This window comes from Haemorhous mexicanus, chromosome 3 (genome assembly GCF_027477595.1).
Source record: "Haemorhous mexicanus isolate bHaeMex1 chromosome 3, bHaeMex1.pri, whole genome shotgun sequence".
Lineage (NCBI taxonomy): Eukaryota > Metazoa > Chordata > Aves > Passeriformes > Fringillidae > Haemorhous > Haemorhous mexicanus.
In genome coordinates this window covers 45,816,328-45,837,660 of record NC_082343.1, presented here as the reverse complement: position 1 = coordinate 45,837,660, position 21,333 = coordinate 45,816,328, and the positions used below count along the sequence as shown (strand labels likewise).

The 21,333-nt window shown below is 48.5% G+C and overlaps 1 protein-coding gene across 3 annotated transcripts in view; it reads right to left on the bottom strand.

Moving 5' to 3' along the window:
- Positions 1-2,847: 2,847 nt before the first annotated feature.
- The window catches only part of SLC35F3 (solute carrier family 35 member F3), a 162,086-nt gene continuing 143,600 nt past the window's right edge, over positions 2,848-21,333 (bottom strand). For all 3 annotated transcript variants that reach the window (XM_059841613.1, XM_059841615.1, XM_059841614.1), the window contains 5 exons: positions 15,524-15,743; positions 9,698-9,823; positions 7,185-7,377; positions 5,567-5,656; positions 2,848-4,522 (listed from right to left, as the gene is read on the bottom strand). In XM_059841613.1, the coding sequence (XP_059697596.1) occupies positions 4,278-4,522; positions 5,567-5,656; positions 7,185-7,377; positions 9,698-9,823; positions 15,524-15,743 (874 nt within the window). In that variant the 3' untranslated portion in view covers positions 2,848-4,277. The remainder of the gene's footprint in view (positions 4,523-5,566; positions 5,657-7,184; positions 7,378-9,697; positions 9,824-15,523; positions 15,744-21,333) is intronic.

The following is a 21,333-nucleotide window of genomic DNA, read 5'->3' as shown; positions in this document are numbered from 1 at the left end:
AGACTCCATTTCTTCAAACTGTCCATTGCAATGGGCATCTGTCCCTGGAAGGTGTTTCACAGAAGGCATTTGTTTCTGATTCTATCATCAGCTCTCCTGTGCTTCTGCTTCACATGAGCTGCATTGTTTCTGGCTGCTTTTCTTTCCCCCTTCCTTGAAGAAATTCCCAGTCCCAGGCTGCTGCCTGAGCCCACACAGCCAAGGCAAGGTGGTTGGTGCTATTCCTAGGGCTTCTGAAGGGCTGGAGAATAGACATCCTTTTCATTGGAGGGTGCTTTCATGTGTTTCAGTTGTGCCCGTTTGTGAGTTTATTTGGAATATGACCCAGAGCTATTCAAATCTGTCTAGGCTTTCATGTTCACTCACTGCACAGGGAAACCTTCACTTCTCTGTTTGTTTTTGGGCCTGCAGACACCATAGCAGGCAGGTTTTTGACCAGAAATGGTGTCAGCCTGGTCCTGTTGCTTTCCCTGTAAGCTGAAGATATCTTTATTTTTAGTAACTCTGACCAGCTCAATATTGCACTCATTTTGTTTTAGACTGCTCTGGAGAGCTGGGGATGAGAGATTTGTTCCCAAGTTCATAGGAAACATCAATTAAGCCCCAGAACTTCATGATCTAGAGTCATGCTAGTCTAGCCTCAGCTCCCAAAACAGTTAAGCCACAGTCTGGTTTCAGTGTCTTTTGTTCATCTGTTGCTTACTGTGGTTGGATTTCTGAGGACTACTGATATGAATTCTAGACAGCCATTCTGTCTAGCCATTCTAGACAGAAGATCAGGAAAAGCTTTTGAAAATAAGCCCATCTCTGACCCATGTGCTGATAGAAGGCTCATGCAGTCTCTGTGGAGAGTTGCAATAAAAAATTATTCTAGAGGTAGCAGCAGGAGACAACAGGACAAGAACAAAGGCACACAAGGCAGGAGGAGGACTGCTGTGCCTTCTCGATGCTGTATTCTGCAGCAGTGAAAGCCAACAGCTGCAGTGAGGTCTGGTGATGCTATTTGCTTTTCTGAGATTGTTTCTCTCAATTTGCTGTTATAACAAGCCCACTGGACACTTTGAGCCCTAAGCTGGGGCAGGCAGTTGCCAGTCCAGGTCAGCCCTTGAACAAGTGTGCACACTTGTGGCTGGGAGTGCTCTGTCAGGGCAGGAGATGCACAATGATGATGCAGGAGACCAGCTTCAGAAACACCTGAAGAAGCCTCATGCTGGAGGGACCTGCACTTCTGCCTAAGGAGGAGGTTCAAGGTGGACAATGGTGGGCTAAAAGTGCTAATTCCAGGCTTGTGTTGCTCTGTGCTGCAGAGCAGGTATGGTCCTGCAGGGCAGTGTGGGGTCTGACTCACAGACTGCTGCAGAGATTGCACACAGTGCTTTGGCCTCTGAGGGCAGGCAGGAGAGTCTGCCACAGCTCAGCCCTCCTCTCCAAGGCACTGAATCTGTCCTGGACATCCTTTCACAGTCTGAGATCAGGAGTTCAATCTTGCCTTCACCTGAAGTGTGGCCCAGTTACATCTAATGCCTTTTCAGAAGGGTTTGCTCTGGCTTGTCCTTCTGGTGAAAGCCATCAACTCCAGTTTTTTTGATTCCTCAGCTTCAGACCTGCAATGCTTTGGCACTTAGAGATGTGCACATACCATATGGACATGCTGCATTCTTGTTCTCCTAATCACATCCTGGACTTCACTGTCTGGAAGGTTTTTCTACCCAGTGGCTTACTGTCAAGTCAGGCATTTATGCTTAGGGCAAGGTGTTGCCTGAATAAATGTGGCTCCTTTCCTGTGGTTAACATGGCTAGCTCAGAATTGCTTCACATGGGGAAATCTAGTTTGCACAGTTCCCACTCAGAAGAGAGATGGTTCATGAAGTTCTGTTTGAAGTCCCAGCCCTTGCATGTGTTTAGCCTGTTCTCAGGAAGGATGAGCCAACAGAAGCAATGACTTAGTTGCATTTGGTAAATCAGAGTTTTACTACTGCTGCTATCCATTCTGGTGCATAAATTCCCCACAGTCCATACTGAATGCTAAAAAACCTGCTTCCCTTTTGTTTAAAAACACACATTAGTTGCAGTTTGGGCATTTGGAGCCTTTTGAATACTTACAGACTGCATCAAACACAACAAAATGAAGTGTGAAGATCACAGTAGATGCCACTTTCTGGGACTATGGAAAATGGAAGGACTGTTTATATATTCTTCTCTGGCCTTGCTCAGAGAGAAGGTTTGAGGAGAATGACATCTTCAAGGATGACAAAATTATTTGTCTGAAGATGGAATAAACTTAACTCTGGGAGTTCTGAGGTCAAGTCTCTATGTGTGCCCTTCAGTGCAGTTATTGGAGTTGTACCTGTGATCCTGTCTTGTGCCTTTACCCTCCTCTTTCCAAAGAAATATATATAAAAATCCAGGGGTGTAATCTCTGCTTGCAAGTCTTTAATGTCTGGTCATCAAGAAAAATGGTGGGGACAAGCATACAGGGCCTGGACTAGGGCCTGGTTATTAATGTACAAATTCATGTCCCACACACAGCCCTAAGTACCTGTTAGCATATGCATGTATGGCTGCTCACTGATGCATTCAAAGATCAGTTTTTCCTTTGGTCTACTTCTGCTGGATGTCTGTTTCCTGACTGATGCCTAACAGCATCCCTCTAGATGGCTTTGTCCAGGTAGTGTAGAGCAGATTTTGCTGTCTTGGGCAGACAGGCTAGCAGTGCCGTGAGATGCAGCCTTGGTTGCTTTGATGATGGTGTCTCTCCCTTTTGATCTCTTTGGCCAAATACCACCCACAGGAGAACTGCAGTAAAGGTTCAGTCAAAAGAAGGAAAAGGATAGCACTGACTGAGACTGAGTTTAAAATCTTTTATTATTTAGCTTTGCCAAACAGATAATGGAATCTGAAGTTGATTTGCTAAAATGTTTTGAAGTGGATGCCACCCCTGCCTGAGACAAAGAGGACCTCAGCGGCAGCAGGGACCTTAGGCTATGGCAGCAGTTCAAAAGAACACTTTTAATTTTGTATGCAACAATGTAAACTTCAAAAATAGTAAACTATAACCTTTCCCCCCCCCCCTTTTTACATAGCATGTGATCTATCACAGATAGAAATTTAATGGCGAACCAAAATCGCGTAAGTAAACATCCTGGTGCTTACAAGTTTCATAAAAAGTGTTACATTTGATGTAAATATCTTACATTTTTAACTCTTAACACTCACAATTATGGAGTAAAAGCAACTGGCGATTCACCCCCTTAGTCCATGCTCTCAGACTGTACATCAGCAACCACGCTCTTGCCAGCCCCTTGGATCATTTTCCGTCGGACCGTCCCACACGTGACCGAGATTCCCCCTTCCCCGCATTGGCATTGATCAAGCGCAGCTCCGCACAGGGGTAAAACCTGTGAAGTGAGAAGAGAACCAGGTCTCCTGCGCTCGAACTTGCAGTGCCCTGGGCCCCACGCTCCCACGGGAGCCACGGCGTGCGTGGGAGGCACGTCCTGATGGCGGTGGGAATCTGGGGTCCTTCGGGGCCACAAACCTGAACCCTGCCCTTGCAAGTGCCTCGCAGCAGGACCTGGTTCTGCGTGGATAAAGACAAGAGTTCTGTAGAAGGCACTGGATTTCTCTTGCATGATTTTAAACGTGGACTACAGTCATTTGCAGAATAAGGAGATTTGGGCTCTAGACTACTTTCTCTCTATGCTTTAGTGCAAGCAATTTTTTGCGCTTGAATTTTCCCTGTTAGCAGCGCAACATGCGCTCATCTACATAGAGTGATTTCTAAATCTTCCTTCTGCTCTTCCCCCCCCTCTTCCCGTCCCCAAAAAGATTCCCTTTTTTTTGCTCCTTGAAAACTTTCAAAGTACAGCTCTGGTCAAAAATAAACATGTGATGTAGCATAGCATTTGTTTCTTTTAAATCACAGTGTGCAATGCATCATTCAGTACCTAATGTTCAAAATGTCTGCCCTGCTTTTCATGAAAGTCATTCTTTAAAATAACCTATGCAAATATATTTTGACTATATATTACATTCATTTAAAAAGAGAAGAGAGGTTCTTGGTTTGCAGTTTTTTTCAGTGTACTACTTAAGTGAAAGGTCAGATGTGAAAAAAGTACAAGCAAACTGGACATGCCAAGACTTGATGCTTTAGATGGTGATCATATCAAAACTGTACAGGTATGTACACCGTGTTGGACAGGTGTGCTTCTTCCCAAGAAAAGACCTTTGCATCATCATATATAACGTTAACCACAAAGTTTTGGTAAAAAGAGCATTTAATGAGCAAAGGATGACATGGAAGGGCGAGTTCTCCGGCTTTTATTAGGCAGTCCTGAAGCAATGTCTCCATTCCCTTCGGGAATTTCTTCCTTCTTCCGGACTTTGAGACGTGTGAGGAGCTTTATTACCCAGACATCCCATTCCTCTGGCAAGAGCAGCAGGAGGAAGCCCAGGCCAATAATGATGATGGCGATGACTCGGACACTATTGAAGACAATTTCACTGGTGTAGTGATCAACAACTGTGTGGGACATTGAACGGGTGTTGTTACATGGGAAAAGGCATTAGGACAGTATCCCCTCACCTCCCCCTCACCTCCCCAGCTCTGAGGGCTGGCTGTGGCGGGAGAACATGGCCATGGAGGCAGTGATTGCAAGGGCACAATTTCCTGCTGGTTGAGCACACAGCAGAATATCTCCACCAACAGCACAGGAACTCCTGCTGAGGTGCAGGGACACAGAGAAAGGGGCATTTCCCTTCCCTGCACAGCAGCTTCCGGTTGCAAAGTTTTCTTGTCACCCTGAGTGCCCTGTGAAGCAAGAAACCCTGCCCAAGCTGAGCCATGCACACACTCTGGAGGGATCACACCTTTTGGTAGCCAAATCTGCCAGAGCAGTGCCCAGCTCTGTGTGCACTTAGTCAGCATGAAGCTGGGAGCTGCCACCTGCACTGTGGCACCAGCTGAGCGTGCTGGGTTTTAGGAGCTGCTTTAGGTTGGGGTTGTGTCTGCAATCCCCTGCCCAGCCCTCTCAGACTCTGCAGTCTCTTGGCTTTCACTAAATTTCAGAAAAACTGTCAGAAAAATGTACCAGGCCATGTCCAAAATTGAACTGTCCAGTGTTCTTGGTAAACACCCACAGTGTTACTTACCAAGGCAAGCAGAGTTACTATTACATATCTGCTCTAAAATGTAAGCAATTATATTTGTTTGAATTTAGTGTTAAGCCTGCCTTGAAGACACCATTAAGAATTGATTTCTGCTTTATCCATGGGTTTTTATTCCAGCCCAGAGATGAATGTCTTCAAATCTACTTTGTTTTTCAGTATGCAGGCTTCTTCGGACAGTAATTTTAAAACAAATTTTAGGGATTATGAATATCCATGTAATATTACACAACACATATTTAACACATAAAGAATAAATTTTTAATCAGTGTAATCTCTGTAAGTCCTCGAGAGAAGGTGCCAAACGTTTAATAAATCTATTTTCTTTCATCCCTGCTGTGTATTTGAAAGGCCACAGATTTAATGTATTAATTAAGATGCAAAAGACAGAAAATCTTACCTGCATTCACTGGGACACTCAGTACAATTCCAAGAGAAATCAAGGTGGGGTAGGTAATAGCAATCCCAAAATTTAGTAGAATATTGAATGCTGATGAAGGAAAGAAAAATGTCTTTTAGTACAGTGAAATTAGCCAGAAGGAATGTCACTTGAAACACTTATGCTTTATTACTCTATTTGTTGTTCAAATAAAGAGCACATCAGCTTCTGTTGTTCTTCCTGAAGATATCAGAGGACAAAGCTCTGTCTGGTGCATGGCCACCTGCCTGAGACATTGCTGTTTCTGGGGAGCTCTGTATCCCTCTGGATTCCAGTGGCAGGATCAGGGTGGGTTTTGGGTACAGCCTGTCTCTCAGCATCCTGTGCAGTAATTCCCACTCTTCATACTGATCCAGTGATCCCCTTGGCCCTGCTGAAAGAATTAACACTCTTCATCTGGGAGATTTCAGCTGAACAGGAGCTTCTGTCTGGGTGCTTTTCGTAGAAAAGCTGCCTCCAGTTGCAGGTGGAAGATGCTGTAAATCTAACCCTCTTCCAGGCAGGAACTTGCTAAATATAATTTCATACAACGAAATTATACTATCATTACTAGGAATGATTATAATATCACTCCATTGTAATACCATACACAGTTTGTGGGGTGTTTCATGACCAATTCATAATTGCTTTTGATCAAATTCACCCTTGTTTTAAGGTGATCAGCTCTGGCAGAGTCAGGAGAGCCTTGCCAATCCTGAGCTTGTTGGGAGCTGGAACTTTGACTGTCTTCCAGTAGTACCCATGTATTGCACATGCCAGGGATTGCTTGCCAAGTTCTGCACCTCTTTCTTACAGACAACTTCCTCTGAGTCCACTGATAAGTAACCTGGAGGTACTTCTGGAGTTGTGCTTGTTCAGGGTAAAAGGAGCTGGGACTCAAGACAGAGGCAGAGAAGAGCTATTTCCAGTGGAAATTAATGTTTTAGGAGAGGGGATTCCATCATCCACTGTAGGGACCAACTGTGGCAGCAAGTCAACACATCTAATTTAACAATGGACAACATCATGTTTCTGGTAACCTTTAAAACTTAGATTGGCATCCCTCCCCTCTGGGCTCCTTTGGTGACACAGCAGTGGCAGCAGAAGAGAGGATTGCCACCTATCAAAATTTCCATTGCTGTGCAACACTACATTTTCAAAAGTTTCCTCCTCTTTAGGAGCAGCAATTAGCTACTCCTGCAGGCAGCAGAGGCGTTGGAGTCTGGCCTAAGCTCCTTGCTGTGGGATGCTGATGAGCCCAACATAATGCCCTCCCAGCAGGGCTGCTTCCATCACAGCCCAGGCAAGTGTTACCTGTCTCTGTCACACAGAGTTCATGAGTAGGAGTTAGGACAAGCTTTACAGTTTAGTTCCACAGTCCCTTCTAAAGAGAGCCACTGTGTTTTGGTGTGGTAATAACAGCAGAAGTGAGGGCTACATTGGCCCTAGGAATGGGCCCTCTCATAATATCTCAAGTTAATAATTAAGTTGAGAAGGGAAAACAGCTCCAGTACAGGAGAGGCTTGCAGTTTCCACCAGTAGCCAGTTTCTGGCACCCTCCTCCACCCCCAGCAGTGTGAGAGCTCCCCCATCTACTCACTCAATAAGAGAATTGAAAATCCGCAGAGGTTCCCCCAAGGAATGATGTCAAAAGAGCTCCAGTACTCCACTTTGGTAAAATAAAGGATGACAGGAATACAGGTAACGAAGAGGACATTGAAGACAGCTAACACAGACAGGAATAAGGCAGCTTCTCCAAATTTAGCACTGCCCAAAAGAAGTTTGAATAAAACCTAAAAGAGGAAAACACATGAGTTTAATTTTCTTGCACCACCATCCCTGGAATGCTGGTGTTCTGTTCTGGCACCTATGCAGTGATGCTTGCCAGACACTTGGGATGGCTGCTCGTGGAACTGTGGTGAGCAGCTTGTGTGGCCCAGCCTTCACCCTCCTGGCACCCCTGGAACACAGGCAGGGGCAGCTGCCAACTGAGTCCATGCAGAAAGGGGATTCAGCTCCTTTGTCTGTGCATGTCCTGAAAGGAAAGGTCACTAACTTAGACCCTTCAACCCTAGCTTAGACCCTTCACTCTTTCACCTCCAGAAAACTTAACATTAAGAAGACTGTGGAGCAGGGCAGGGGGAGGAGATGAAGCAGTCTAGATAAAGAATCTCCCTGCATGAGACATCACTGGTCCAGGCCTCTGGACAAGCACAGTCCATGCTGACTGGCTGTCCTTCCACCCTCTCCCTGGGAACTCATCTCCAGGAGGCAGATAGCAGAGCAGCAGCCCCACAGCCCAGAGTGCAGATGCAGCCTGGGCAATGAGACTGCAGGGAGGGATTTGAAAGCTTTGGTTTGTTAGTGGGAAAAGAAAAAAAAACCAAACAGTAGAAACGAAGGCTGTGAACAGCCCGTCTGTGGCTGGGGACTTCCTGTGGACAGGTCCTGTCTGGGTCTGCATTGGTTTTCACCACAGAGCTGCAGAGATTCTGTTGGATACCATGGTCTGGGAACAGTTTTCTTCTGCTACTGGCTGCAGACCAGGTCAGCCAGTGGACTGTGACTTAGTGGTTTGTGCTGCACTGGCAGTCCCCCTCACCAGTGTCAGTTCTGTCCTTTGCCTACACAGAGCAGGCAAGTCTGCAGGGCTGCCGTGCTAGCAGGGCTCTGCCCACTCCCACCATCCCATCACTGGCCAGTGCAGCTGTGTTGCTGCTCTGCAAAATGTCCTGAAAGCCACTTACTCCTTGTGTGCCACCTGAGGACAGTGTGTTGTGTTGCCACCTGCAGGGCCACCTCAACCTATCCTACCCCAGATTGGCATTGGCTCTGCTGCACGTGAGATCTGTCTGCCTGTAGATCTGCCTGCCCCTTTGGCACACCCATGGGAACCGAGGCAGACTCTGAAAAGCAAGAGCAGGGTGGCAGCAGCGTGGCAGCAGCATGTGTTGCACAACAAGCTGCAGAGCTTCATCTGTCCTGGCGTGCAGAGCACACTGCAGAGTAACACCCTGGTGGCACTGCCACCACCACCTCTGTGCACGGGCTCTGGTGGAGCAGCCCTGAGACTCCCATTCCCAGAAGGAGTGGCAGGGTCATGGGAAAGGGAGCACAGCTAGGCTCTAGCCTTTAATTTTCTCTGGTTTGGTGGGCCATGTCTCTGGTCCGGCAAGGAAACACTCTATTAGAGGAATGAGCTGTGTGAAGCTTCCTGACCTTCCTAATGTAAGACATGGTCTGATCTGAAAAAGTGAGTATAAGCATTGCAGCACTGCGCTGAGGGACACAGGCAGATGCTTCTCAGTTGGGCAAGTTTCCCTGGACTGCTGGTGTTAGGGCTGCAGGGCTGTCCTGGCCAGGTCCTGTTGGATGACTGGTGCAGTGCAATTCATTAGACCAGATGAAGCTGTCTACACCTCTTCCTGATCTACACGTCTGAGCCAGGGTGGGCAAATCATGCTCTCCAAATGCTTATTCCTCACTGTGGGCTGTGACTCTGAGCACTATGAGCAGCACAGAGGCAAGTACCCAGAAGTGTTCCAGGCTGAGTGAAATGGCTCTGCTCAGCAGAGAAGGCTGCATCTTACACGTAGTGCAGCTTATCCAGCTGCTCAGGATGAGGTCTTGATTCATAGGCACGTGCTCTGCATTTTAAGGATGCAATTGCTTCCATGATAAGCAATTCTTGAAGCTCAATACAGGCTACATATGTTACTGAAGGAGGACTGGCAAGGGGAGGTAACCAAGTGACTCAAAGAAGCTAAATCTCTGCAGGGTGCTTCCAGAATGAGTGCTTGAATCCAGAATCTATGGAAAAGCGGCCTCATTTTTCATGAAGGTGGGACGTCTGTAAATCCTCCCCCTGCTGGAGAAGCACTGGAGAAGACTATTGCAAGGAAATAGGAGTTTTTATCCTAAGTGAGAGCAGACATCAAAGCGAGGGAACACTTGAACACAGTGCTGCAGAGCCAGCGTGTTTATGGCAGAGCTCTCAAAGAAGGGCACAGGGCACTGAGCTGCACAGAGGTTTGCAAGTGAGACAGGAACAGCCAAAGTGAGTGATGAGGGTGACAGGCATCTCTCTGGGGGGAAGGAGCCAGGTGTGCTTACCTTGTAGAGAGCAGACATTGAGGCAGAGCCCACCACCAAGGCTATCCCGATAACGGAGTGGCTGTGAAACCCATCGGCGTACGTCATCATAACTATCCCTGCAATAGCAAATATAGCAGCCACAATCTGGTTGGAGATAAAGAGAGAAAGCAAGAAAGTGTTACTAGACAACCCCCACGATGGAGAAACAGGCAATGCAGATTTACAGGCGAGCACTGTACTTCTGCATCATCTGCTTATGTAGAAAATAGTAGCAAGCCCAGGCCAATACCCAGGGAGCAGATGCAGCCTGCCCTCGTGGATTCCCTGGCTGCAGGGAAGCTGCAGGCAGAGCTGCAAAGGAGTGGCTGCTCTGGGCATGTGTGACAGGCCAGACTGCAGGGCTCAGGGCCTCCAGCTGAGCTGAAGTGGGGATTTAATCTCTGTCACTGAGCTTCCCCATCAGTGGGTCCCTGCAGCCTGTGCATGACAATAATACACAAGTGATAATTCCCTGCAGCTCACAGAAAAGGCTTCGAGTCCTGTTGAAGTTTCGGAGCAAAAAGGTTACAGAAATAAACAGGGGAATAAAATTCATACAAGTACTTTCCAGTCTAGACGAGTCATTTCAGGAGTAGGAGGAGGTTTTTTCCAGCCAGCTCTGCACATTGCAATGCCTGAGGGGTGTCTCCCAAACAGAAGGAACATTCACAAAGGCAGGGGATGCGCTGCCCCTATTTACCAGGGTGTGCAAAAAACCCCTGGCTTCTCTGGGATTGTCCTGACAGATGCCTTCAGCCTCTCAGGGTGCTAATTCTGGGGTGAATAGGGCTTTCTGTATGCTCATGCTTCCAGGCTTTGCAGGGCTGTGAGGGATGCCCCGCTTACATCACATGTCTTTTGGCTGCATACTCAAGGTGATTCCTCCAAGATGACTGAGGTATTAGTTTATTTTGATCCACAGATGGGTAAGTGCCAACCAGCTGTCCCCTCTGGCAGGACTAGACTGGGGTTTTAAGCCCCATCCACAGGCTGCAGCTGCCTACACATCCATGAGCCTCCTCTCATCTTTCCTGCTTCCCACCAGAAATACTGAGGCTGCTGTGAAGATGCAGCAGGAAAGTCTGTGTGCCAAGATCAGCAAGGTGTGGTGAGGTAGCCTCTTTACCAGCTGCAGATCCCAACCCCAGCAGCACCAGCAGTCTCTTCTCTGGGCTGAGCGCAGGCTGGTGCCAGGGGACACCCATACACCAGACAATCACCCAGCAGATCCTTCCCTCACACTGACATCAACACTTTCAATTTCCCCTAACACAAAAATGGCCCATTTTTGCAAACAAAACTGTATCAATTTCTACACAAGGGTTGCTGTATAATGGCAGGATGGCATAAGGCAGAATACTGATTTACGGCTTGATCAGGGTGGAGCCCAGCACCAACTGCAAAGGCTGGGTATACACACTGCAGATTTGGAGAGTTCAGATACAGCATCAGCATCGTGGCTTGCAGCCCTGTTGGCATCTGGTGTCTCCATTCACAGCTGTGGGACATCATTTCTAAAGTGAAGGTTTGTGGTGGTGTAACTGGGTCCTATGGTCCAGGACAGGCTTCTTTTTAAGGCAAGGAGAGAACCCCCCCTGCATGGCTCTACAGCAGTGTGCTGTAGTTCTCTCACCAGTGTGCTGGTGCTTCTCAAATAAAAATTCAGAAGCACAAGAAAAAAGGTCATTGCATGAGACTAGTATGAAGCAGGTGCAGAACAAGGAAAAATAGATTTGCCTTCACCCAACACATAATTAGGTGAAGGAAAGCTTTGCTGTTGCACCCTGTGTATGTGAAAAGTTTACAAGGATAAACTCATGGAAGAAAAAAATTCCATCAACGACTATTAGCTATAGAAACACTGCTTCCATCTCAGGAAGTCCTTGAGCCTCAAATTGTTGGAGGCTGGAGAGTCTCTTGAGGAAATATCATTACAGGCTTTTCCTATTTAGACAGATTTTTCTAGGTGTCTACTACAGGCAGCTGCTGCAGGCAGGCTTCTGGGGCAGAGGCACCTTTGCTCTGACTCACTATGGCTCTTGGGAGAGCTGCAAGGTACATGGCTCGGGCTTAGCTGAAAGATGGCAACTCTGTACCTTCCTTCAACATCACCTGTGCTAAAGATGAGTTGACAAAGAGTGGAAGATGCAGCATGTCCTGTGGCATCTGCTCCAGGTGTGGCTGTCCTCCTGTGAGCTGTGGGGGGCTTGTCCAGCCTTCACTGAAGGGCTGAGGAGAACCACAACCACATTCCAGGCTCTGGCACCCAGCTGGCACCTCCAGGTGTGTGGGTGGAGGAAGCCTGCCTCAACCCCCTAAGGCAGCTGTGATGCCACTGCACTGGAAACCTGGGGGGCGCATGCATGAACTGCAGAATGAAAAGTCTCCAGCTTTGCTTTTAACATCAGGAGCTGATCAGCTTCAGAGCACCTTCCAAGAGACCGTGTCTCTCCAGTTTGAGATTTGCTAGGATATGTATTTCCAAGTCCCACAGGCAGATGTGCTTGTCTATACGTTATGTACTCAGAAGGTGCTTGCAGGTGATGGCTCTCTTGGATCCTCAGCTGTTTTATTCACCGTAGCATGGAGGGAAACACCAAAGTCAAAGCTCAAAGCAAATAAATGCAGTCTGCAAACAGTTGAGCTGGGGCAGAGGTCCTTGCCCCTTCCATCAAGCATGTCACAAGTGTCAGATGAGTCTTGGCCTCCCTTTGCAGTGTCCTGTTGACCTGCCAGGGGTGCCACAGACACCTTCTCTGGAAGCCTTTCAGCCTTTCCACGCAGCGCGTTGTTAGTGGCGGTGACAGGCTGCTCACACCACAGTGCCCGCAGATGTCACAGCACTGCAGGGCTCACAGAGGCAGTGCTGCAGGCACTCACAGCTTCATTATCTCTGGGTCTTTGACAGCTCCCAGCCCAGCCAGTGGTTCTCTGGGCACAGTGAAGGGCAAGGGGGAAAAGCTGAACTTCATTAGGGGAGATGAAGGCACTTAGAGGTACCTAAAGGGCAAGGATGGGAACTTGTAATTGCTCTTACACTGATATTGCAGCTAAATTGTGATTTATGTGCTTAGAGAGCTAGTAGTTGTCCTTCTGAAGGCCAAGTAGAATAACTGTATTTGCTTTAACCACACTGAGCAGCTGCCTTTCTCACCTTGCCTCTGTCAGTGGGCAGGAACAGGGACACCCAAATGTGTGGTCAGAGCTCCGCTGTGGCATATCCATCCTGCTGCACTGGTGTGGGGATGGAGCAGGAGCGGGGAAAGGCACTCTCCTCCTTGCAGCCTTGTCTGCTAAATCCTCTCTCAAAGGGTGCTTTAAGAGGGTCAGCAGCTCTGACACAGCGTGGCCCCGAGGCACCATGTGCTTTGGAGCCAGGCTGTGTGGTGGCTGCAGCCCCATGGTCACTCCCAGAGAAGCCCTAGCAGCTGTCTTTCCTCCTGGTTGCCAGTCCCAGGAAGAAGGCAGTGTATTGGGGTCATCCTGAGGCTGTCCCCCAGCTGTGCCATTCTTTCTGCCTGTTGCTTTTCACATGGGCTGTACAGAAAAAGAGAGGAAAGAGAGAAGAAAATTATTCTCTCCAAAGGTTCCATGCTATGTCCTCTGCAGACAGGAGTGCCCTGGCACTCCCACTGTGCCACACAAAGCCGGGTGGTAGAACTGCTGTGCTGCCATGTGCTCTTCCAACCTCCAAGGACAAGTGCCTCCTCACTCTCATATTGCCACAGGTCAGGGTGCCACAACTGCTTAAGAGCAAACAGCCAGTCTGTCTGCAAACCCCTTCTCCCTGCACCCAGGTTCCTTGCTGGCCTGCCACCTGGAAGGTGTGTTCCTTCTTGGATTCAGGAGACAGCTGGGCTCCTTCTCAGGAAGCCCCCCTGCCACAGTCTCACCAATGCCAGGTTCCACAGGGAGGGGCTGGAACACATGGCAGGAGTATCACACAGCCACCACTGCTCTGGCCCCTCTTCTGCTTCTCTGCTTCATTGCTGCTTCCCCAAAGTAGCGCAGATAGGAAACAACAGACAGCTGGGCATGGCCAGGAGCAGCACTGGGGTCTGCTTCTCTGCTCCTTCCACTCCTTCTGCCCCTTTGAGAAGGGAGGCATACAGAACAGGATTCATCCCCCAGTGCCTGGCCCCTGCCATGGCACAAGACAACCTTCCCAAGAAGCTGCTGGAAAGTCCCTGACCATCCTGGCTTTTCCATCATGGCAATAAACTCAGGAGAGCCCAAGAAGCACCTCTAGTCCAGCATGTATGTGCCCATGTGGGTATCCCTACGCACACAGGTTGGCTTCTTTCCCTCCACACCACAGCCATATCCCATGGTGGGAGACAGCACATTCAGACTGAGGAGCAAGCTGCAGGTGCAGACTGCAGTGGCCACCCCTCCATACACCATCTCTCCTGGTGTCCCACCAGTGCTACAGCTGAGAGTGCCACAAGAGAGATGAAGACACAAAAATACCTTTTTTTATTTTCATTTATCAAAATGGCCAGCACATCCAGCTTTGATAACAATGAGACTTCTCTAGCTCCAGGATCATTTCAGGATAGCCTTGCTTCTGCACTCAAAAATCACAGTTAATTTGTTTTTAGGTTAGGGCTACTTGGGCAGAGGGGTGGGCAGACACCAGCTGGCCACGCTGAGCTTTTGGCAGGTACATTTTGCAACCATCCCCTGAGCAGCTTCTTGGCTGCCACCACTGAAAGGCTGGCCAAGGTCTCCTGCCAAACTCTCCTGCCAGAGAGCAATACTTCCCGAAAAGTTAACTCTCAGCTATTCCATGCAACAACCTCTTCTTAGCACCACCAGCCTAGGTGGGTGAGCAGGGAGCTCCTCAAGCAGCAGGCAGGAGACAGGAATAATTACAGTTATTGCTGTCGATCTAGATTATTAATTAAAATTAATTGGTGAAACAAGGAAAGAGGGACCCACTGGTGCCTTTTCCTTGCAGTTGCTCCTGGCCCTGGCAGGAGCTCCTTGGCCCTGGCGTGATGGGTTACCCACCCACCCACTCTGCTGCCCAAGGACGTGATGTGCTGAGGGCTGCTAGACTGGCAGCAGGGTCAGCAGGGACCTGGGGTGTTTCCTGATAAACCCTCTGCACGTGGTTCTGCTGCTGCTGCTGAAGGGGCATTCACGTGGGGTGCAGAACTTAGGGTGCAAGCAAACATTTGGGGTGTGACCTACAGCTCCTGGCCAAATGCAAGTCTCTGTGGACACCGACCTTCCAGCAGTGACACGTGCAGACACACGTCTGGGCCACAGGTGGGCGAGGGCAGCCCAGCTCTCCTCTCCTGTCACAGGAGATGCAGAAGACAACTGTCCCACCCTGCAAGCCTGCTGTCCCACATGGGAAGGTGAGGGCCTTGTTAAATTCCCAGGATGGGACCAGAAGTGCATTGTGTGTAGCCAGGGCTTGTGACAACGTGCAGTTAGAAACAACCAGGTCTGGTGGCAGCCTGGGAATGGTCACTTGGGGGGCTTTGCAAGGGCTGACACACATCCACAGCAGCATGGAGACAGCACATATCCTTTGTGACCCACTCTGGAGCAAGTCACCTCTTTCCTGAAGGAATGTGCACAAAAGCCATTGGGCTGGGGGAGCCAGGGGCTCCAGGAGGTCACAGGCACTGGGAAAGGCTGCAGGGAAGGACACAGCCCTGCTCCACGAGGACTTCTGTGCCTGCACAGCTGTCTGCATGGGTGCTGTTTGACTCAGCTGGCAGGAGGCAAGGGGTAAAGGAAAGACACAAGGAGGAGGGGGAAGAGGGGAGACAGAGATAAGGAGTCACTTACCCTCACTCCCATGAACCTGTCCCTCAGAACGATCCATGAAAGCAAGAACACAAAAGCTTTGTTGCAGCAGAACAACACGGAGACATCCGTAGTGTTTATTTTCTTTATTGCATGTAAGTAAAGGTAGTTTGTGAGTGTCCAAAGAACACCAAAGGGTGCTGCCTTGGTAAAAAACACCTTCAAAGTCAAGCCATTGTCTCCAAAAAATCGGCAGCACTCCCTAAAACAAGGAGAGAAAGGCAGCGTTATTACATAAGCCAGTCACAGTCTGCAGCAAATAAATGGCTTTTTTTGCTCCTCTTCTTTTCCTTTAGGGAAAGAGAGGCACACACCTTAAAGAGGAGAAAAAAACCAAGTTTCAGCTTCTGCTGCAACAGCCAGCACCTGCACAGGATACAAGCAGGCAGGGGCTGCAAACAAGGGAGGGGGCTGCAAAGAAAGAGCAAAGGGAGAGGCGACGACAGGAGGTGAAATCTCACTCTTCCCACCAGTCCCTTCACAGTGAACATCTTGAAGCAGTGTGGGGCCATCCTCCTCCCTTCACCCCTGTGGGTGCTGAGGGCCCAGGCTTGGCAGCAAAGCCCCTAGCTTCCTGCTCCTGCTGAAACCATGGGAAGCTGGTGCCCACCTGATCTGCTGTGTGGGGCCTGGAAGAAGCCTTGCAGGAGCCTGGTCTGGGGTTTTTCCACCCAAGGGGAGGGACCTGGCTCAAATCTCCAGCAGCATCAGGGCAGGAGCAGGAAGGGGTGGCAGGCAGCTGGCTGCTCCCCCTGAGGTGAGAACATAGCATGGTAGCAGCTGGGGACACTCTGGAGCAGCTGGAGCAGCAGTGGGGAGTCAGGAGCTGATGTGTGCAGTCCAGGCTGGGGATGCTGTGAATTCCTGAGCAGGAGGCAGCCTGGGCAGGTTCAGCCCTGGCACAAAGAGCACCAGCAGTGTGTCTGTGTCCTGAATGCAGCAGCAGGACACAGGAGGTGATGGGGTGCAGCTTGGCCCTGCTGGCAGGGCTGGCATGGGGCTGCAGGGCTGGGGGAAACCTGCCTGCAGCCAGTGCCTGCCTGGCAGCAGAGCTGCAAGCTGCCAGCTGCATGGAAATTCAGTAACACACAGAAGGAATGAATCAGCCTGGGGGCTGGGGCTGTGGCCAGCAGCCTGCAAGGTGTGTGTGGGGCAGCCAGCACAGTGCCCTGGCCAGCACTGCCACTGCTCACTCCCAAACCTGCAAACTCCCCCTCAGGGGCCCTGAAGTTCTTTACTGGGGTGTTCTGACAAAACCTGACCAGAATTAAATTTCCTGCTGACGATGATGGACAAATAGTTTTTCACTGCTGTCATGAATTTCAAGCTGTTTGTTTCCTGAGACTGGGCATGTAAAGATCATTATTTGGATACTGATGAAAGCACTGTTTTGATCCACTTTCCCAGAAGACAGGGCTGTACCAGATGAGTACCTAAAAACCCCCATCCATTCTTTGAGCCCCATCAGATCTCTGCATCCACAAGTCCACATCAGCCTACAGTCCCTCTGCTACAGCAAGGCTGCAAGGTAGAGGAAACACATTTTTTGTGTTTGTTGGGTTTTGTTGCCTGCTGGTCCTTTGTGTCAAATCATAGCTATGCAGAACTTGCCCATCTCTGGATGTGATGACCCTGTACTTTGGCTGCTGTACATGGGCTCTTTCATTTGAGCTGCTGGTTCTGCATTGTGTCCCTCAGTGTCCCTTGTCCTCTGCAAGACTGCCTGCTGGCAGCAGCCTATTCCCTGCCAAACCTGTTAACTGCCTCTCAGAATCAGAAGAGCTGCCCATCTGCACTACAAACCACAGCCTGACTTCCCACCTGCTGGAGCTGTGCTGGGCTGTTCAGGGATGCTCATGACCCTGACAGATGCTGCCTGTGCTCAGCAGGATCCATTCTCCCCTTCCACAAACACTATACCCACTTCAGTCCCGCACAGCACTGACTGTACCAGACACATGCCACAGGGGACACAGGGACTGCAAAAGGAAGCAGAGGCACACTGAAAAAGCCAGTCCCAAACTTGGTTAGAGGCTTTAACCTGCTTCCTAAGACACCATGGAAGGTTTCACTGCCAAGGTGTCATAGGCAGCCAGCCTCATGCTCTGAAAACAAAGAAACACAGGCACAATTACAATTAAATGACATGAAGCAAGATTAGTATGAGAGGAACAGGAAGGCTGTACTCAAATGAAAGGACAAAAATGGAATTTATGTCGGGATTCATCCTGGGGGAAAAAAGTTCCTCCTGCCAAAAATCTGTTCCACCCATATAGAATTGGCTATCACTACTTCATATACAGTAGAAGCATGTGCTTTTACTGTCCTGTGGGCCTGATTCTTGTTTAGTGTATACCACTGGATTCCTATGGTATCACAGCCTGGATGCCTGAAGCATCCAGTGCAGTGCCACGCTGGCCCAAAGGACAGCCTTGCCGTGACATGGATCGTCACCCTGAGCTGCAGTGCCCACTTTGGGAGTCTCTCTTTGCCCTATACAATAAAGCTTCCTTTTAGCTGTTCTGGCTGGCTTCACCAAACGTGAATTACTTTTCACAGGCGGCTCCAGCTTTTAAAGGAGACCTCCTTATGGCAGAGATTTCCTTATCCAGCACAGAGGACTCCTAGGGCTGTGGAGGGTGCTGCCAGCCATGCACCCATATCCACAGTGAGCCCCGTTGTTCCAAAGAGGGGCACTCCAGCAGATGGGTTAGATGGCTGCCTTGGACCTGGCACCTTCAGCAAAGCATGAGGAGCATCTGGGAGAATGTGGCATATTTTGTGCACCAGAATGACTATGTGCCATACAAGAAACCTCTCACAATTAATTGTCTCCCCAGGTTTGTCCCTGCTTATTGGGAAAGCTGATTTTTCCTCGGTGCTGTAGCACAGCTTGTGAAGCCATACCAGGAAAGGTTTGATGAAGAGAATTTTCAGTGAGTAATGGTAGATAAATAGTTATGGGAAGCAAGGCAGGACTGTGGTATAACCTACACTGTAAGCTCAAAACAGTCAGGGATGATTCCAGAAAAAGCAACCTTCAGCTTAAATATTTGGACAGAACATTTGAACACAAATGTTCCTGCTGTCCACTGATTTCTGGGCCCAGCACAGACACAGGCACATCCACTGTGTTAACCCCTACACTGTGTTAAACAAGAAATTGTCATCTTAGACTGACCAAACCTATTCCTGGTCACATCACCAGAAATCCTGCACCCGCTGCTCTCACCTTCCTCCTCAACCCAAAAGCTGCTTTGGTACTCTCTTGATGACACAGCTTTGCTTGCTGGGAACACCCTGCTTTGCCCATGGAACAGTGGGACTTTGGGTGTGGACAACAGCCAGAAAGGTTACAGGGGAAAGTAAGGGCAAAGCTCAGGTGTGCCCTGGCCCTGTGAATCCCCAGGTCATGCTGGGCGTGGCTTCTCTTTGGCAGAGAAGCTGCCCTGCAGAGTCCCTCTGCTGAGATGATCTCCCCTCTAATCCTCTATGTGAGAAGTAAATTCCTGCAAGTGCCAGAGCTGTGTGCAGATAAGGTGGCAGCACACAGCAAGGAGCTGTGGCATTGCAGGGTGTAATGCTGCATTTTTGACATAAACCATCTTCCTGCATTATTCTCCTCAATTCTGCCATTGTGAGCTGGCACTCCTTTGTAATCACAGCAATTAGCTTAAAATACAAATGCAAGGCATTAACAAAGGCAACAGCCTTTGTTAAGGTCTGTTTAAGACTGGAATGGAATGTCAGAGGAAGGAGACTGGAAGGGAAACGTGCTGGATTAATTGCCACAGTAGCACTACAGAAAAGTTTGCTTCCACCTAAAAGTGTCACATTCATGCTCAGACAACCTGAAGGCTGCTACAGTACTACAGGAATTGGGGTAAAAGATGCTACAGAAAAGCCTAAGGCACGGCTATCTTTTGTTTGTGTCTAAGCTCTAAATTGTTCGCTGGTTTCTTTAGTTTTCATGTACTAGGTCTTGTTCTTCACACACTTTTTAGTGAGTATCTTCATTAACCCAGCAAATGGCAAATTAGCTCTACTCCATTAGGCAAGTCTTCAGCACAATGCTTGCAAAATAACTCCATCACTGGAATCAAGCATCCCTGGTGAAGTAAATCAGAAGTCATCAGTGCCAAAATTCTATGCTAAGTAAGAGTTAATTATATTGAAAGCAGGTGTTGCATTCAAATAAAACTTGCAAATGAAATATGACAGTAAAGCTCCACTTTTCCCCCACTGAGTTAACAATTTTATATTTAACACTATTCACCTTCCACTGCCTGTTTTGTCTTTAACCATTGCTAGGCAGTCGTGACGTTTCCTCACTTCTCTGAACCTCGTGCAAATGAATTTATAAAATCTGGCCAATGCTGGAATGAATGCTTTTTCCCCTATTCTGAAAAAAGAAAATCCCAGCTATGAAGAGAAAAGGTAGACAAGAACGAGAAAAAGTACACACAGTGTGTTGCCCCAGGCCAGGGGTTTGGTCTCTTGATACTCCCTGCAGAACAAACCTATGCCAGAAAGGGTTGTAAGCCATTGAAACTGCCATTACATCTTTGGAAAATCTGCAGTAAAGTAGAAAATTTCTGGGAGTAATACACATCCTAAGGGAATACTTTGCACAAGACAGTTATTTCTCCTTTCCAGACTGTTAACTTTTGCTAGAATTTTTTCATTGTCTCAGTGCTCATACTGGAGCCTCTTCATCCAAACCAGATTTGGATCTGCTGTTGCTCTTAGAGGGTAATATTATTTCTTTGTAGACTGTGCTTCTTACTTTGACCTTGCAAGGTCTGTACCTGCAAATTGAATTTGGCTAAATTGCTTCTGATTTTCAGCAGAGTGAGCATCACCTCCCTGGAGCACAGCGAAGCCACCACTGTGCCAGTGAATCCGTCTTCTTGATTAGAGATTGGCAGGCAAAACGTGTTTTGCTAATCCCTGCACCAATTAGGCCTGCATGGGTAAATAATCTGCAGATGTGCAACAGTCTTACATTTTCTGTTCAATGTACAAAAAAAAAAAGACATGGACTAAAATGTCATGCCATGTCTTCTGGGAGGACTTGTAAGCCAGTTGTAGGAAGCAAAAGAAAAGCAGACGGACAAGATGTGTTGACAGTAATAGGAGAGAAGGAAACTAGACTCAAGTTTAATTTCTCCCAGTGAAAAAGCCCCACATGGACATTTTTTGTAATTCATCCTGTTAGGACCACAGCATCTCTCACGCATTAAGCTCACAAGTGGAGGTGATATGACTGCTGTACACATAACATGCAAGTTAACTCAATATATTCTTCAAGAATGCCCTCCAGGAAAGAAAAGATGTGTTTTGCAGAAAAAAGGATCATGTCTCCAGCTTTGCTTCCTTCCCCTCTGAGCCAGCACTGACCCAAAGGGTAGCCATGACAAAATAAGCCTCTCAGATGGGTGGATTTCAAAGCAGTGCAAGAAAAGGGTGAGCTCATGAAATCCATTTTACAGATGTGCAAGCTGGGGCACAGAGAAGCAAAGTCCCAGGGTGCTTTAAAGTGGCAGGATGAGGGCTGCCTGTTGATTGCACCTTCAGAGAGATGGGGATTTGCTCTTCCTGCATGCTTATTTTAGAGCCAGCTCCTGTTTCTTATCAAGACAGTCCCTGAGCGCCTCTTTCCTGAGTCACCACAGGTTCACATGCCAGCAGAACAGTTGCACGGAGGTTCCTGTGGTGTGTCCCAGATCATAAATGCTGTGAATAAACCTGCTGGCCTCAGCACTTTGCAGAGAGATGCCCGGGACTCCTGC